This window comes from Lithobates pipiens, unplaced genomic scaffold (genome assembly GCF_037356315.1).
Source record: "Lithobates pipiens isolate NorthernLeopardFrog02 unplaced genomic scaffold, aLitPip1_a1.2 Scaffold_3, whole genome shotgun sequence".
NCBI classification, from domain to species: domain Eukaryota; kingdom Metazoa; phylum Chordata; class Amphibia; order Anura; family Ranidae; genus Lithobates; species Lithobates pipiens.
This window is the reverse complement of record NW_027507790.1, coordinates 53,001,991-53,020,302: the sequence shown is the minus strand read 5'-3', so window position 1 is coordinate 53,020,302 and position 18,312 is coordinate 53,001,991. Positions and strand designations below refer to the sequence as shown.

The following is an 18,312-nucleotide window of genomic DNA, read 5'->3' as shown; positions in this document are numbered from 1 at the left end:
CTATCTTATATCAGAGTTAAAAGGGGGCCAACGAAGTAGCGAAGAGGGATAGTCCCGTTATGTTGACCCATTTCTTACAACTTTGATGATCCTTATCACAGTGCATTCCCCCCTTTCATTCAACCTCCAGTAGTGTGCCCCCCCCCCCATCCTCTCCCATCTCCAGCACTGTAAACCCCTTTCCTTACACCTCCAGCACTGAAAATCCTCTTCACTCATTTCCAGCAGTGTGACCCCTTTCTTATCCCACCTCCAGCATTGTGAGGCCTATTCTCCTTTTACCCCCAGCATTGTGACCCCATCGCCCCCTCCCCACCTCCAGTATTGTAGCCCTGTCTTCTCCTTCCACCTCTAGCATGACCTCCTCTTCTCCTCCTACTTGCAGCACCATGCCCGCCCACTCCCAGGAGTGTGATCCTCCCTCCTCCAGCACTGAAACCCTCCTTTCTCCTCCCACCTTCTATTGTCTCTGACCTCTAGCACCCCTATTTCCCTTATTTCTCCAGCACTGCAGCCCTCTCTTCTCCTCTGGCCTATAGCACTGTGTCCCTCCTCACCTCCAGCACTCTGACCCCTTATCTCCTCCCACCTTCAGCAATGTGACCCCCTTCTCCACCCGCCAGCAGTGTGACCCCCATCTTCTCCCACCACCAGCATTGTGACCCCCATCTTTTCCCACCACCAGCATTGTGAGCCCCATTCTTCTCCCATCCCAATCAGTGTGACGCCATCTCCTCCCACCTTCCGGCATTGCGATTACTTCCTCCTCCCACCTCCGGCATTGCGATTACTTCCTCCTCCCACCTCCGGCATTGCGATTACTTCCTCCTCCCACCTCCGGCATTGCGATTACTTCCTCCTCCCACCTCCGGCATTGCGATTACTTCCTCTTCCCACCTCCGGCATTGTGAGCCCCATTCTTCTCCCATCCCAATCAGTGTGACGCCATCTCCTCCCACCTCCGGCATTGCGATTACTTCCTCCTCCCACCTCCGGCATTGCGATTACTTCCTCCTCCCACCTCCGGCATTGCGATTACTTCCTCCTCCCACCTCCGGCATTGCGATTACTTCCTCCTCCCACCTCCGGCATTGCGATTACTTCCTCCTCCCACCTCCGGCATTGTGAGCCCCATTCTTCTCCCATCCCAATCAGTGTGACACCATCTCCTCCCACCTCCGGCATTGCGATTACTTCCTCCTCCCACCTCCGGCATTGCGATTACTTCCTCCTCCCACCTCCGGCATTGCGATTACTTCCTCCTCCCACCTCCGGCATTGCGATTACTTCCTCCTCCCACCTCCGGCATTGCGATTACTTCCTCCTCCCACCTCCGGCATTGTGAGCCCCATTCTTCTCCCATCCCAATCAGTGTGACGCCATCTCCTCCCACCTCCGGCATTGCGATTACTTCCTCCTCCCACCTCCGGCATTGCGATTACTTCCTCCTCCCACCTCCGGCATTGCGATTACTTCCTCCTCCCACCTCCGGCATTGCGATTACTTCCTCCTCCCACCTCCGGCATTGCGATTACTTCCTCCTCCCACCTCCGGCATTGCGATTACTTCCTCCTCCCATCTCCGGCATTGCGATTACTTCCTCCTCCCACCTCCGGCATTGCGATTACTTCCTCCTCCCACCTCCGGCATTGCGATTACTTCCTCTTCCCACCTCCGGCATTGTGAGCCCCATTCTTCTCCCATCCCAATCAGTGTGATGCCATCTCCTCCCACCTCCGGCATTGCGATTACTTCCTCCTCCCACCTCCGGCATTGCGATTACTTCCTCCTCCCACCTCCGGCATTGCGATTACTTCCTCCTCCCACCTCCGACATTGCGATTACTTCCTCCTCCCACCTCCGGCATTGCGATTACTTCCTCCTCCCACCTCCGGCATTGTGAGCCCCATTCTTCTCCCATCCCAATCAGTGTGACACCATCTCCTCCCACCTCCGGCATTGCGATTACTTCCTCCTCCCACCTCCGGCATTGCGATTACTTCCTCCTCCCACCTCCGGCATTGCGATTACTTCCTCCTCCCACCTCCGGCATTGCGATTACTTCCTCCTCCCACCTCCGGCATTGCGATTACTTCCTCCTCCCACCTCCGGCATTGTGAGCCCCATTCTTCTCCCATCCCAATCAGTGTGACGCCATCTCCTCCCACCTCCGGCATTGCGATTACTTCCTCCTCCCACCTCCGGCATTGCGATTACTTCCTCCTCCCACCTCCGGCATTGCGATTACTTCCTCCTCCCACCTCCGGCATTGCGATTACTTCCTCCTCCCACCTACGGCATTGCGATTACTTCCTCCTCCCACCTCCGGCATTGTGAGCCCCATTCTTCTCCCATCCCAATCAGTGTGACGCCATCTCCTCCCACCTCCGGCATTGCGATTACTTCCTCCTCCCACCTCCGGCATTGCGATTACTTCCTCCTCCCACCTCCGGCATTGCGATTACTTCCTCCTCCCACCTCCGGCATTGCGATTACTTCCTCCTCCCACCTCCGGCATTGTGAGCCCCATTCTTCTCCCATCCCAAGAGCGATCCTTCTCTTCTCTCCTCCAGCAGCAGGGCGATCCTTCTCTCCTCCAGCAGGGTGATCCTTCTCTCCTTTCTCCAGCAATGTGCCCCCTCTTTCCTTCTCCAACAGTGTGACCACTCTCTCCTCTCCAGTAGTGTGACCCCCCCTCTTCTCCTCCAGTAGTGTGACCCCTGTGTTCTTTCCTCCAGTAGTGTGACCCCTCTCTCATCCTCTCCCATCTCCAGCACGGTGAACCTCTTTCCTTACACCTCCAGCACTGCAAATCCTTTTCTCTCATTTCCAGCAGAGTGACCCCTTTCTTAACCACCTCCAGCAGTGACCCCATCTCCCCCCCACCTCTCTTCTCCTCAAGCAGTGTGACCCTTCTCTTCTCCTCTTGCAGTGTCACCCTTCTTTCCTCTCCTCTAGCAGTGTCACCCCTCTTTCCTCTCCTCTAGCAGTGTCACCCCTCTTTCCTCTCCTCTCGCAGTGTGACCCTTCTCTCCTCCTCTAGCAGTGTGACCCTTCTCTTCTCCTCTTGCAGTGTCACCCCTCTTTCCTCTCCTCTAGCAGTGTGACCCTTCTCTTATCCTCTAGCAGTGTCACCCCTCTTTCCTCTCCTCTAGCAGTGTCACCCCTCTTTCCTCTCCTCTCGTAGTGTGACCCTTCTCTCCTCCTCTAGCAGTGTGACCCTTCTCTTATCCTCTTGCAGTGTCACCCCTCTTTCCTCTCCTCTAGCAGTGTGACCCTTCTCTTCTCGCAGTGTTACACTTCTCTTCTCCTCTCGCAGTGTGACACTGACCAGTAGTGTGACCCCTGTGTTCTTTCCTCCAGTAGTGTGACCCCTCTCTCATCCTCTCCCATCTCCAGCATGGTGAACCTCTTTCCTTACACCTCCAGCACTGCAAATCCTCTTCTCTCATTTCCAGCAGTGTGACCCCTTTCTTAACCCACCTCCAGCAGTGACCCCCATCTCTCCCCCACCTCTCTTCTCCTCTAGCAGTGGGGCCCCTTTCTTCTCCTCTAGCAGTGTGGCCCTTCTCTTCTCCTCTCGCAGTGTGACCCTTCTCTTCTCCTCTTGCAGTGTGACCCTTCTCTTCTCCTCTAGCAGTGTCACCCCTCTTTCCTCTCCTCTAGCAGTGTGACACTTCTCTTCTCTCGCAGTGTGACACTTCTGTTCTCGCAGTGTGACCCTTCTCTTCTCCTCTAGCAGTGTCACCCCTCTTTCCTCTCCTCTCATCTAGCAGTGTCACCCTTCTTTCCTCTCCTCTAGCAGTGTCACCCCTCTTTCCTCTTCTCTCATCTAGCGGTGTCACCCTTCTTTCCTCTCCTCTAGCGGTGTCACCCCTCTTTCCTCTCCTCTCATCTAGCAGTGTCACCCTTCTTTCCTCTCCTCTCCTCTAGCAGTGTCATCCCTCGTTCCTCTCCTCTAGCAGTGTCACCCCTCTTTCCTCTTCTCTCATCTAGCAGTGCCACCCTTCTTTCCTCTCCTCTCCTCTCCTCTAGCAGTGGCACCCCTCTTTCCTCTCCTCTAGGAGTGTGTGCCCCCTCTCTCCTTTCCGGAGGTATGTGTGTGTAGTGCTGGGACTGAGCGTGTCTCCTCTCCGGAGGTAGATCAGTGTGTAGTGCTGGGAGTGAGTCTCGTCTCCTCTCGGGAGGTGTGTGTGTAGTGCTGTAAGTCTCGTCTCCTCTCCGGAGGTAGATCAGTGTGTAGTGCTGGGAGTGAGTCTCGTCTCCTCTCGGGAGGTGTGTGTGTAGTGCTATGAGTCTCGTCTCCTCTCCGGAGGTAGATGAGTGTGTAGTGCTGTGAGTCTCGTCTCCTCTCCGGAGGTAGATGAGTGTGTAGTGCTGGGAGTGAGTCTCGTCTCCTCTCGGGAGGTGTGTATGTAGTGCTGTGAGTCTCGTCTCCTCTCCGGAGGTAGATGAGTGTGTAGTGCTGTGAGTCTCGTCTCCTGCGTGCTGGGTGTGGCCTGTGAGTGGATGATTTGAGCTCCCAGCTGTGACCGTCTATCTGCTCCCACCCTCGGAGGAGGGGGATCGGTGAGAGTTTGCTGGCAGTGTGCTCTGTGCTGAGGCTCGGGAAGGGAATGTGAACACATACAAAGGCTCGTCGCCCTCCTCCTGGACTCTATAGCCGGATTTGGGGATTGGATTTGATGGTGTGCGCTCGGTGCTTGTAGTGGAATAAAGGAGCCGATCTGTCATTGTGTACACGGAGGCTGGACAAGCTGTATAAATGCCTGCAGAACTCCAACAGGTCAGTGGTGTGCCCCTCTATATATAGATGTGTGATCTGTATACATGGCTGCCTGCTGCAGTCTATGGAGCTGTGCTGACTGCAGGTCTGACCCTCATCTCCACATTGTGCACCAACTTTACTACAACAAGCCTGGGCTGGGGGGAGAACTTCTCCCTCATCCCATCCAGGTCTATTGTCTGGAGACTGATGTGTGGCCACTTACCTGCTCCTCATCCTGTATGTCATATAGAGGATAACTCTCTTCATTAGGTAACTATTGCATTTCTCAGCTTCTAGGAGCCAAAACTGCCTGCCTGTCTGAACTGACATCTCTTGGTTGCTATGGGTTACTGCAGCTTGCACATGATCCCTGCCAATGATGCATTCCATGAGATTGCTTTGCATCAGATCCCTGAAAACAAGGCATTGGACAGTGTGTGTGCTGATCTTTTCTAATTGTATGGATCAATGCCTCTTCTCTGCTGGAAGTGTCAGCATTGCTTTCCACACTTCACAAAGTAGATCCCAGCATTCCCGGCTGAGACATTGCAGCTTGGGATGGGAGGGCGCGTTCTCCATCGCCTGCTTTTTCCTTCTCATCCCATGAACATAAAGGATCACGAGCAGTTTGATGTCTCCAACCCGTCTTGTTTGCTGCGGTTCCGTCTCCCATGGCTCTAGTACATGAGACATGGGCTTTCCTGTCCTCAGGATTGCCTCTTGTGTTTTCAGTGCTACTAAAGTCTCCCATCTATAAAGTAATATGTAAAGAACTTGTCATCCAAAAATCAGCACCCCCCCCCCCCCCCTCTCTCTTTTCCAAATGATGATGCTCCTCCATAATAGGGTGGGTTTCTGTCACCACATCCTCTTTGTAATTTAATATCTTGAAAGCCAAAGAGATTATGTGATGTTATTTCACAGATCAATATCTCCATCCGTTAGATTGCCTTTCATTTTTACTACCTAACTCATTAGCGACTTATTTATAGGACGCGCTTTTATACAGTCTGATGCCATGTAACATTTGGAAATGCTGATCGCATCTTTTATTTATACCGTAGAAGCTGGTGTTGTGTGGTTATGTAATCTATGAGTTTGTGCTATAGACCTGCTTGCTGTCTACTACGAGGTTTATGTCCCCCTCTTCTGACTCCCATGTATAGTAGCCATACCTGGTGATCAGAGCTGCTTTACCTGGAGAAGCGCCCACTAAACCATGAATGATGGTACATCTATTACAGAACAGGGCACATTGATAATTCATAATTTTTTTTTTTTTGACAATACCTATCTTTTTGCATTCCTAAGTAAGGCGTTGTGTTTTTTTTATTTATTTATTTTTTTTTTTTTTCTTCCAAGTGGTATTAAATTCTAAAATTTTAATGGAAACTACAGCAGCTTACTTCAGCACTTGCCTTCTTATCTTATTCTTCTTTTTAAAAGCCTGACTATCTTCTTCTTCTTCTCAAATGACCCAATCCAAAGATCCCCATGCCAGGTTCTCTGTTCTTGGGTGGCTCCATTGCCTTGAGTCCCTAATGGAGCCACCGTTTCCTGTGTTCTCCCCAAGAGAGACTCTAACCCGATGTTGGCACAATGTCTTCGCCAACATGCACAGGCAGCCATAGAAGACGGGACATGAACCATGGCCCTTGGAATTTAAGGGCCTTTTAGTCCCGAGGAGAGGAATCTGGGGACTTTCAGAAACTTGTGAGCTATTCATAACTGGAAGTTTGGGTGAGGGCCGGTTCACACTTGTGCGATGCGAGGACCCTGCGAATCCACTGCACCCGACACGCACAGCAGATCACACTGCCATATGCGAACTGCTGGGGGGTGTTATTATATGTTAACGACACCCCCATTTCAGTTCACTTATTGCACTGTGAACTGACAGTTCGGACATGAATCGGATCGCATATGTGTGTACACATATGCAATCCGATTCTGGTTTTGAACAGAAAAAAGGATAATGTGTGCTTGGACCAAATGTGATATCGGCCATACTATCTGTATGGCTGATATCGCACCACACAGACATCGCATGTAATGTGAACAGCAGTGCGCTGCGAATAATATCACAATAGTGTGAACCAGCCCTAATGCCGTGTAGAGCAAGCTGTGGACACAAGTATTCTAGACTTTTTCTAAAGGAAACCTAGGTGAGATTTACCAAAACGGGTGCACCTGTGCATAGTAACCAATCCGCTTCTAACTTCAGCTTGTTCAATTAAGCTTTGGCAATAAAACCTGGAAGCTGATTGGTTACTATGCACAGCTGCACCAACTTTATTTGTAAACCTCCCTTATTACGTTCTATACCAGTGGTCTCCAAACTGAGTCCCAGGGCCTGGATGTGGCCCTTTGCCTTTATCTGGCCCTTAGGGCACTAGTCCTTCCAACGATGGGATATTGTTACAGAAGCCACAACATTTTTCTATTTTCATTGTTCACATTCTGGCCTCTCTAAAGTCTGAAGGATAGTAAGCTGGGCCTTGTTTGGAGACCCCTGTCAATGCTCAGCTGGCCCATATGGATTTAATTCTAATTTCAAAACATTAAGGATTTAGTTCTACTTTTGGTTAATGTATATATTATAATTAGTGTTTTATTGATTATATACATTTTTATATCTATAGTAAGTTACTAGAAATAAGATTAATTTTTTTTTATTTCTAGTAACGTTGACTTGTGATTGGTAGTTCTGAGCCTCTGCATTCTAGTGTTCTGTTTCCATAACCCTTTCCATTGAGGCCCAGAGAAAGTCTTGGTTATCACAGGAGCAGCTTTTTGAATGTATGTGTAAATCTCATTTGCATTGCTGTTTTTCTTGCTAATTGCATCTATTTTACAGTTCCTGGGTTATTAAAGGGACACTGCAGTCAATATTATAAAATGCATGCATACAGTGTACAAAGGGGTTCATTTACCTAAACTGGAGAGTGCAAAATGTAGTGCAACTCTGCATAGAAGCCAATTGGCTTCCAGCGGTGTTGTTGGGGGGGGTTTTTGTTTCGTTTCTCTCCCCCCCCCCCCAACCCCCCAAAGCTTAAAGTAGAACCATAGGCAACATTTACTCAGCGGAAGGTGTAGATTGGCACAAGCCATCATAGGTGACATTGCTGGTGGAGAGGGCAAGTAGTGAGTGGATTTTGGATTGCAGGGTATTGTAGGAGAATACTAAGAATAAACTGGAGCTCTGCCTTTTGTGGGAACGCTCTTGGTGACCCTGTAAAGTGCCATCTAGATTTTGTCTATAGTGTATTACAAGGAATTTACCCAACTTCCCCATTTTCGCACATCACAAGTTAAAGTAATTCATTGGGGACTCCAAGGCCTCCTGAACTTTTGGGACAACCCAAAAATCTTGATTAATATTATTATTATTTATTTTATTTTTTTTAAATGATCATGGTAAACAGGACAAATAGTGAGGGTGAATCTCCTCCAATGGGGGCACAGACAGCAATCCCTCTCCACCCAAAACTAAAAAAAAATGTTTTTGCCTTCTACTTTAATTGAACAAGCTGAAGTTAGAAGCTGGCTACCATGCACAGCTGCCCCAGATTTTACACTCTCCAGTTTTAGTAAGTCAACCCCACAGTGTACCTGCTCTGGACTTCTGTCTTTCCTAGCTGTGATGTACCAAGGTCAGCCCACTCCTTGTTCTGCTTATTTGGAGAATTGTGAACCTCTGCTTGTGATGCAAGAGAAAAATTCCAAGATCCTCCCCATACAGGAAGCATGTTAGTACTAAAGCTGCCCGTATATTCATAGAATTTTTTTAACATTAGGATAAATTCTCATCAGAACATCCTTTTGCCATCGTTGAGTCAACGGAGTTCATTTGAGAACCGCTAATATTGAATCCAGACCTGCTATTTGAATGTAATCCCAGACTTATTAAACAGGTTTCATTACAATATTTACTATTGTTTGTACATACTGGGCATTCTTTCTTGCAGAACCAAAGGATGCATGCATAATTAATCTGTAAGCACTATTCAGTGCAGGATTTCTGTGAGCCAAGACTGGCATGATGCATTCCTGATGGGTCTGTCCATGGCAGTCTAGGCTCACCGGAAGGTGCAGATTGGCACAGGCCATCATAGGTGACATTGCTGGTGGAGAGGGCAAGTAGTGTGTGGATTTTGGTTTGTAGGAGAACACTAAGAATAAACTGCCTTTTGTGGGAACGCTCTTGGTGACCCTGTAAAGTGCCATCTAGATTTTGTCTATAGTGTATTACAAGGAATTTACTGAACTTCCCCATTTTCGCACATCACAGGTTTTGATGGCTAGTGTTCATATCTCATTGACTTACTGCTTCCATATGTAGCTGGTTTTAGATGGGGGGGGGGGGGAGCACCAATTTTGAGTAATTTCATGAGTACTCAGGATCAAATCGCATGCATTGCCTGTGCGATGTGAACTTGCACAGGACCTCTCCCCCCTCTGTGTTTTTTATTTTTATTTATTTTTTTCACATGCAATTTGAGCAGGAATGTGGTGTGATTCCTGTCCGACTCGCCTTCAGTTTACTGCACTGCTCGTGTGTGTGAACTCAGGCTGAAAACACTATGACAAGCCTGGGTTCACGCAGGAGTGTTGCAGGAGACCACTTGTGATTTGGACAGGAATCGTATTGCGTGCGTTTCTTTGCAGTGCAATTTGAGCCCATTCATTTTGTATGAGGTCAAATGGCATTGCTAAAGTCAAATCGCATCGCAAAAGCTATCTGTACTTGCTGGTAAACAAAAAAGGGTATCTGTGCAACTCTTTTTAGTTTAAGATACTCCTGATTTGCAATTGTGTGCCTGTTGTATTCTATACTGTGCAGGTTTGGGTGCTTTGCACACCAGAGCAGCAGAAGGATTAGCCTAGGTGCCTATTTTGTTTGGTCTGTACATGTTGAACCATTATATAGTTAAGCTCATGCCAGAGGGGGGTCTTGGACAGCAGGGTTTCCCTGTGTAGTACTGCAGTAGATTGTTTGCTTATTTGTGATAAAGATCCCTGCACATTCTTCTGTGCCTCTTAGCAGAGAGCAGTTTGCATACCACAAATGTCATTGTCAGTCTGAAATCGGCTTGGGGACTATTTCTACCTACTGAATGGCGTGCAACCCATTTCACGCACCTTAGTGGTAATTGAAACTTTTCCATATGTTACAACTTGTAGATTTCAGCGTCTGTACTCAGTATGTCTAAGCTGTGTCAGGGAAAATACATGATCTCATTGCACTGCAGTTTTTGTTTGTTTCCATTCTGCTCAGATATCTTCAGCAGGTAGGAGTGCTGTGCTTTTTTTGAATTAGCAGGGTGTGTCGGGTGAATGAGCCTGAACTGGGCGTTATTTGAAATGCAGGTTTACTTGTATGGACAAAGAAAATAATAAATCTAATTGATAATGGCACAATGCACTTGGCTGATGTTTCCGTCTTGGAGTATAGATGAAAATTATTGATCTCTGTAAATGTAGTTCATGTCCCCTGTGTTTTGTCCTCACAGATGGGAGCTTGATCTAGACAGATGAGTTATGTGGCTTAACTTTTGGCTTCTGCTGTCTTCCCTTTTTTTATCACTTAAAAAAAAAAAAAAAAAAAAAATTACTAATAAGATCTGTTGTCTTTATGATTTCTTCTGCAAGGCATTTGTGTTGTACAGATTTTTATTTCTTTTCTGCTGGGGAATGTGGACATACCTTCCATTATATGTTCAGCAATATTGGACATATATCCTAATGTGTAAGTATTTTAAAACTTCTGACTACACTGTAATGAATGGGAAGTTGATCATGTTTACTGTAAAATGCAATCCAGACAGCCTTGGCTATATTCCAGTAGTAGTTTGGTCATTGTCCTGTGATGGTAACAGAACAAAGAGGCCCAAGGTTTGGCCTTGTCCACCTGGCAAGAGCTCAGTTAGTTTAGCTGGACTATTCAGTGGCTGCCTGTTTGGACCTACCTATACATGGTCCAGTGGCCACTGAAAAAGCGTTCAGTACCTGACCATACCATGTGGCTCCTTGCATTGTCAGAAGAGGGAAGTTACTCCAAGCGTAGGCATTCTTTAGCAACTTTACTTAGGCTTATGTTAAGGTATTTACAAAAGATGCAACCTTTGACATTAGAGATATCTTCTTGTGAAAATACTTCAGCCATATTGCATGTAAAATATCTCTATAAACTGGTGTGTGTGTGTGTGTGTGTGTGTGTATACATGTGTAAGTATGCTTACATACTTGCAGTTGTTGTGTCCTGCTAAAGGCATGGCAGTCCACCACCCTGGTGACTGATAACATCTTCCTCTTGACAGCCTATTCATCTTTAAAGGTTGACCTTTTATAGGAGTCAAAGGTGTTTGTGATGCCCATAAGCCAGTAGTTTTATTTAATGGCACAGGAAGACTACAAATACAGGTTATCTGTAACCCCACATCATAATCAGTTTTGTGTTTCAACAATCATATATACATATACACACCCTGCAACTGAGATATAAAATGTTTTCCTCCTGTGGGATGGGGTTAGAACCCTTGTCAAGTATTGCATTTCTTTCTGTTGGTGTCCCCATCCAAGAGCATTCCCTGTACTTCTATTGCAGAGACCCCACAGGAAATAGTTGGAAATGTGCTTGGGTTGAAACTTGAATTGCTGTGTGGACTTCCGCACCCTGCATAAAAACTTCTTCTCACTGTCTAGAGCAGTGTTTCTAAACTCCAGCCCTCAAGGCGCCCCAACAGGTCATGTTTTCAGGATTTCCCTCAGATGAAATGGCTGTTGTAATTAGTAAGGCAGTAAAACTTAACAGCCATTTCATCTGAGGGAAATCCTGAAAACATGACCTGTTGGGGCGCCTTGAGGTCTGGAGTTGAGAAACACTGATCTAGAGAACCACATGGGTGCTATCATTACACTCTGGATAAGGCCCACCATGCACAGTTTGATTCTCAGCAGGAACCTGCCGAAATTTGAACCATTAATGGGCAGAATGAATCTACCAAGTTGATTAACTTGGGTACAATCAGCCTGCCAAATTAGCTTGTGATTATTGCTGACGGCTGCTATTAGCGCTAGCCATATTCGCTGTCCCCTCCTGGCTGGGACAACTCCCAACCCTCCACCAGGAGTTGTCTTTCCACCAGAAGACAATGGCCTGGCAGGAGGAATTCCTGCATCAACACTGTCTGTCCTGCAAAGTGGGGAAAAAAATTGGCTCCATGTATGGCCGGCCTTCGTAAACTATGCACTACTCTTGTTGGGAGATAAGGTCAGACTCCTGTTAACTTGGTTGGAAAGTCTGCATACACAGGAGGTGAATTGGCTGGTAAGCTCCTAAGACGTCAGAAACCGATGTGACTGGTTCTGTGCCCTCTAGCTGCCACGTGGAAATGTTGTTTTCATAAAATGTATATAAAAACTCCAACCTGGCATTCCCAACTTTTTTGTATTTTGGGGTTGTACCTGTTTAATCCTGCCAGAAATCTAGTGCTGTGTAAACTGCAATGTTATCTGCCCTGCCTGGCTCACCCCTGTGAACTACTGAATAGCACGTTCCGTGGAGATGAGGAGATTGGGAGGTGTACTGTAGTTGTGACACTTGCTGTTATATGGTAACAATACCAGTCCTGCATAGACCAGGACAGTGAGGGAGCATTGTCACACTAGGGCAGGAAATGTGTTACTTGCAAGATCCCTAGGAGGGAAAAATGAGGGGGGGGCCTGAACAAAAACTGTTGCCAGCAGATCTAACAACTGGAATGCTGCATTATGTGTTTATTCCCCCCCAGAGTTTAGTGTCACCGTTATAACAAAATAAGTAGATCTAATGTCCACATGTCTGATCTTCCAGAGTTGGTCATTCCTCTGTGCCCTTCAGCCTTTTATTTGAGGGAAGATTAGTACCTAGTAGTACTAGACGTTGGAATCGTCAGCCATGCATTAATAGGCTGGAGAGAATTAGACTGGAGTGTGGTATGTAGAACAGCTGATCATGCTATGGGGGGTTCAGAGATCAGAGGATGGTCATATTTATATCTGTGCTTGTGTCATTACTCTTTATATGGGGGGTAATACTTTTCAATACAATAACTAGACTAACGCTTTTGTTTGGAAGGGGAGAAGCTCTGATATTCCCATAGTAACCCTCTTGGTCTATTATCATTTTTGTCACATTGTTTCCAGTTGTAAAGAAACATGAATTTGTTCTGTAAGTTTCTAATTAGGTCATATGTAGTATGTTTGCCAATGAGTCTGTGCTCTAACATCCGGTGTACTGGATACTCAGCGAAAATGTTTATTGGCATGGGCAACATATTTGTATTGGCACCTTCCGGCCATCTCCCAGAGCCAAGAATTTTAATTACTGTAAGGGGTACAAGACAATGGAGTAAAGCAAGCCATGATTTAATCTACATGTAGCAATGTCTTTCATCTAGATAGCTGGTGTATATTAACACTTTGTGGAAATGACATCAGCCTTCAAGAACTTGTTGAATCTTTGCTATAAGCAGCCAGGGCACTGCCAGGTCATACCACAAAGGCCAATGTCTCTACAGAGGATTCTATGTCAGGCTTACCTTATGGGAGTTTAACGCTCAGCTCCAGCTTTATGTTCAGTCTTGCGCAGTTGTACAGTCTTCTCTCCTGTAGAAAAATTGCTTACACTGCAAAAAGTTAGTCTACATGAATTCCTGCATCTTTTATCCCATTCCTCCCCAGCCTTATGCCTGGTACACACTACAAGTTGTTTTGGCGCACGCGTGTGTGTGTGTGTGTGTGTGTGTGTGTGTGTGCGTGCGCGCGCGTCTGTTTATTTTTTTTATGTTTTTGAATGGGGAAAAAAAAGGCTGCTCCGATCGGAGCCACTGTACTAATGATCTCACTTTAGTACAGTGATCTACCCCACTGAGCCTTTGTGTTCTGACGGACGCCGGCTGGCTTCTGTTGGACAGACCAACGTACACACGGGCCGAATGTCGGGCGGTTTTTATTGAACCAGCCAATGTCTAGTGACATTCTGCCTGTGAGTATAGGGCTTTACTGTCTCTGGCCCTACCATTTTATTTACTGTTTTTTTTAGATCAATTCAGTATCGTAATGGAGGCCTATGGGTAGTGCCTAGAGTAGTGATGGTGAACCTTGGCACCCCAGATGTTTTGGAACTAGATTTCCCATGATGCTCTTGCACTTTGCAGTGTAGTTGAGCATCATGAGAAATGTAGTTTCAAAACATCTGGGGTGCCAAGGTTCCCCATCACTGACCTGGAGCAGGGGTAGGCAACCTCGGCTCATGAGACCTTGCAAAACCCTGACAATCGCAGGCATGATGGGATTTGTGGTTTCGCCACCACTGGAGGGCTGAGGTTGCCTACCCCTGACCTAGAGCCTTCTTTGAGCAATTGCAGTCTACCTGGAACACTCACTTCTCCAGACTGATATCCTCCCATCAAGGCATAATTCAGTTGATGCACTAACCTGCTGCTTGCACCGAAGCTATGAGCTGTTAAGAGGCGTGCTAAGGCAGGGTGCTTTGATGTTTTCAGCAAGCGATGGACTGCATCCTGTGAGTCCCTCCTACCAGCCTTGCTCTATCTGCATTGCATAGAAAAGCACAGAGTCCCCATTGATGACATCACTGCGTCTAATATGTATATTATGAAAATTAGGTTTTAATTTAAACCTTTCGTTAACATGTTAAAGAGGAGGAACACAGGGAACCAAGGAAGGCAAAATACAAGCAGATTAAGCTTCAGCTTTAACCAATTTGCCAGTAGAATTTCAGCTCTTCATGTGACTATCAGATCTGAAGGTATTTAAAACGACCAAGGTGGCATAGCAGGGAGCCGCATTCTCCCCCACAGTGGGCTTCCTGTCTATTAATCCTATAGAGAAAACTGCTGGTTGTCATTTTCTTGTCTGCTTTTACTTTCTTGCCTGTTCTGCCATTTTTCGTAGACATGGGCTGCACAGCAGTATTCTATAAATATTAAAAATCTTTGTACAGCTATGGGAAGATTTATTTATTTTTTAAAACCTAGGTGTTTAGTATTCGGTTTATCACTTCGTCATTCTGTGGCACCAAAATAAAATGTAAACTGGCACTCTACCCTCCAGGTACATGCTTGCAAGCTTTGGGGTCCTACAAAATCCATACTACTATGTAATGCAACCAGCTTCCATGTCACCGGCTCTGGACGGTGGCCTTCCACCCTTTTTTTTTTTTTTTTTTTTTTTTTTTTTATTGGCTAATAAGTCTACTTATCAGTGCTAGGCCAATGGGAAAGAGTATGTAAACACAAACCATGATCTCCAAATTTCACCCCCCCCCCCCCCCGGCCTGGTGAAATAAATAATTAAAAGTATTGTGCAATAAGTGTAGAAAAAAAAATGCATATTTGATCCTGTCAGAAACCCTGTTAGGTGGTAAATACTTTGCTCTCCATCTGTGCTGCAGTCTTATCCGTTAATATTACCAGTTTTCTCAGAGGACTACAGAACCCTCCCCTCTGTTGTACAGAAGAGAGGGTGAGGTCTGTTTAGCTCTGCCCTAAAGTGACCATGCTGCTTCTCTATAGATGCAACCACCTCATCCAAGGACTCGTAAGCTGCAATATGTTTTTGTTTTTGGGTTGAGATGGGCTTGAAGGTAGTTGGCAGAATGCTAGAGCCAGTGGTCAGTCTCAAAACTTTTTCATACCTATTTTAGGAATATATTTGTGGGCTAAAAATAATAATCAGTTTTTTTTTATAAACCACGGAAGCAAAATTTGCATGAATAAGCATGCTCCAAGGAATAACTCCATATCAGAAGCCCCTCTTTTACATCCGAAGCCCCTCATTCCAATGGGCAGGGGTGGTGTGTACACTGCTCCAACGCCCAAAGATGCTGCTTGCAGGACCCCCCCCCCCTTTCCTGCAAGCACGCTGCCCCAGTATGAAAGTACATGCACACCGGATGTTATCAGCAGTTTTTGGCTGGGGTGTTTTTTGACTAGTGCGTTCTGAGAGGAGTTATTCAGCTGTAAAAACTCTCTAATGTCAAACACTGCTCACCAGCATCTTAAGGTTTTGATCCATGGGGGGGAGGGGGGGGGGATGCTATTGCAAAAAACATTAAGCATTGAAAAACTGCAAAGCTACTGGTGTTTTTTATTAACCTTCTTTTAATGTCCTGTGTGCATGTGGCCTAATAAAAATCTCCAGTTAAAGTCCAACAGCCTTGCCATAGGTCACACTTCTTGTTCTGTATTGTTTATGGGTGTGTCTGTGCCACTATACAAATATCAACAAAGCAGAAATTAAATGGTGGCACTTATACTCTGCAGATATCATAATAGGTTACTTTTATTTTTTTATTTATTTTTTTATCCACAAATTATGCCGTACCTTTGTAAAATGTTCTAATGCATACCTTTTCTCAAACCACCACCACTATACCTTAAGTGTAATCCGCATTCGTGACCATTCATTGGTACTGCTATGAACCTGGTCATGTTCCCTTGCACCCCACTCCCAAACCACCCTCCACCTACCTCAATTGTGGGTTTTTCTCCCCACAGTATTGTTATCCTTTGAATTAAGTGCAGTGTGTTGCTCTACTCACCCTCCATCCACAAGTCCATCCATCAGGGCAGAGGAGTTTGTAGGTCTCAATAAGACCCCTTTCACAGTGGGGCGCTTTGCAGGCGCCACGGCGCTAAAAAATAGCGCCTGCAAAGCGCCCTGAAAGTGCCGCTCCGTTCACTCCAGTGTGAGAGCCCGAGGGCTTTCACACTGGAGCGGTGTGCTGGCAGGACAGTAAAAGTCCTGCTAGCAGCATCTTTTGGAGCAGTGTGTGTATACCGATCCTGCCCATTGAAATCAATGAGGCAACGCGGCTATACCGCTGGTGCAACAGCACTTTGCGTGTGGTTTTTAACCCTTTTTTGGCTGCTAGCGGGGGTTAAAAGGCCCCCCCCTGCGACCAAATACGGGCCTAAAGCAAATGTTTAGTGAGATTTCCTCATTTGTGGACCATTGACTGACTGACTTTCTCCAGCCCCTTAATGGTAGGTTTGTACTATTGTATAGAACTGGAACTAGGAATAGAGTCTGCAGGAGCCTGTGCATATTACTCGCAATGCACTGCTTGCAGTTGCAATGCTCTGCAGGCTCAAATTTACTTTTTTACTTAAAACTGAGCCGTTTCTCCAGTGCTGAGAGTTCGGGTAGGAGATTTACACTTCAGCCTGTATACACGCCCACATGTGTGATGCCAAAATCGCATGACCTGGCTAGCTCCGAGAACAAGTAATAATCTCCAGCATAAAAGACAACTGAGCATGTGCAGGTTGGCTACCCTTCCTGTGTTAGTTGGCCTTCCCCAGATAGACCGTGGAGGAGGAGTATCTGTGCATGCGGGATAAACCAGCCTTTTTACACAATGCAGGGGATTAACCCCTTGACTTGCTCAGTTAGTATAACAAGCATGCTATTCTGCATATACAGACAGATTTTACTTTTGTGGGTTTAGTAACACTTTAAGTTTTTCATCCTGTAAATGGTCTGGATTTCCTGACATCACTGCTGTCTTTGCCATATCGCATCGCCTGTAGCTGCCCTCACAGCCGTGATTTGTGTTTCTGCAATGAAGACTCTGCTCAAATCTCATGTGTAATGTCTGAGGAGTGCAAATTGCCCAAGGTCACCAGAGACTTTGAATTGCGGCAATCTGTGTGGCATGCGGCGGTGACAGGTGCGGTTTACTCTTTTTGTAGCAGAATAACATTTTTGGATGGCACACAGGTAGCAGAGCTTCAATGTAACTATTTTTTGATCTGTCTTGTGGGTCATTTACCTTTCCTAAAATCAAAGGAGATTTTTAAAGAGGATCTTGAGTCATTAATTTTTTCATTTTTTCATCTTTCCATCTATTAAATCTTCTGCCCTTGTTTTTTAACTTTGGATAGTAAAACACTTCTTTTTTTTTTTTTTTTTTTTTTTTTTTTTACTTCCTTTCCCATAGCCAGAACAGGAGGTAAGAGAGAGAACCTCATTAATGTAAGGAAAATCCCTGGTGATTGTCCCAAGAAAGTGGCCCCATTGGAAGATTGTAACTCCCCAAAATTTTAACTTTTTACTCTGGGTGATCAATCACCACGGCACATAGGGAGGATGAGTCCAACCACAAAGGAACTATAAAAACATGACAGGTGTTCTATTCAAATCTTAAAAAAAATAAAAATAAAAAAATAAAATAAAACCTGCACACTTACATTGGTTTAACACTAAATTCTCAGTCTAATGCCCCGTACACACAAGCGGAATTTCCGTCGGAAGAATCTTGGATGGTTGAATTCCGCTCCATACACACGGTCATACAAGTTCTCGAGACGAGAAAATGAATGGTGGGGCTTTTTTATTTTTTTGTGTGTGTTGGAGTTGCATACAGACGAATGGAATTTCTGATAGGAACTTTTTCTGATGGAAAAAATCGAGAACCTGTTCTCAATCTTTTGCTGGCGGATATTCCGCCAGCAAAAGTCTGATGGAGCATACAC

The 18,312-nt window shown here is 46.1% G+C and overlaps 1 protein-coding gene across 7 annotated transcripts in view; it reads left to right on the top strand.

Moving 5' to 3' along the window:
• Positions 1-18,312, top strand: part of ARVCF (ARVCF delta catenin family member) — a 1,038,475-nt gene that overhangs the window by 794,818 nt on the left and 225,345 nt on the right. The window contains exon 1 of one of the 7 annotated variants that reach the window (XM_077461697.1): positions 4,448-4,786. The exons of the other annotated variants lie outside the window; for them this stretch is intronic. Coding sequence (XP_077317823.1) covers positions 4,766-4,786 — 21 coding nt within the window. The 5' untranslated portion in view covers positions 4,448-4,765. Of the gene's footprint in view, positions 1-4,447; positions 4,787-18,312 lie in introns of those variants that run through there. 7 annotated transcript variants of the gene reach the window in all.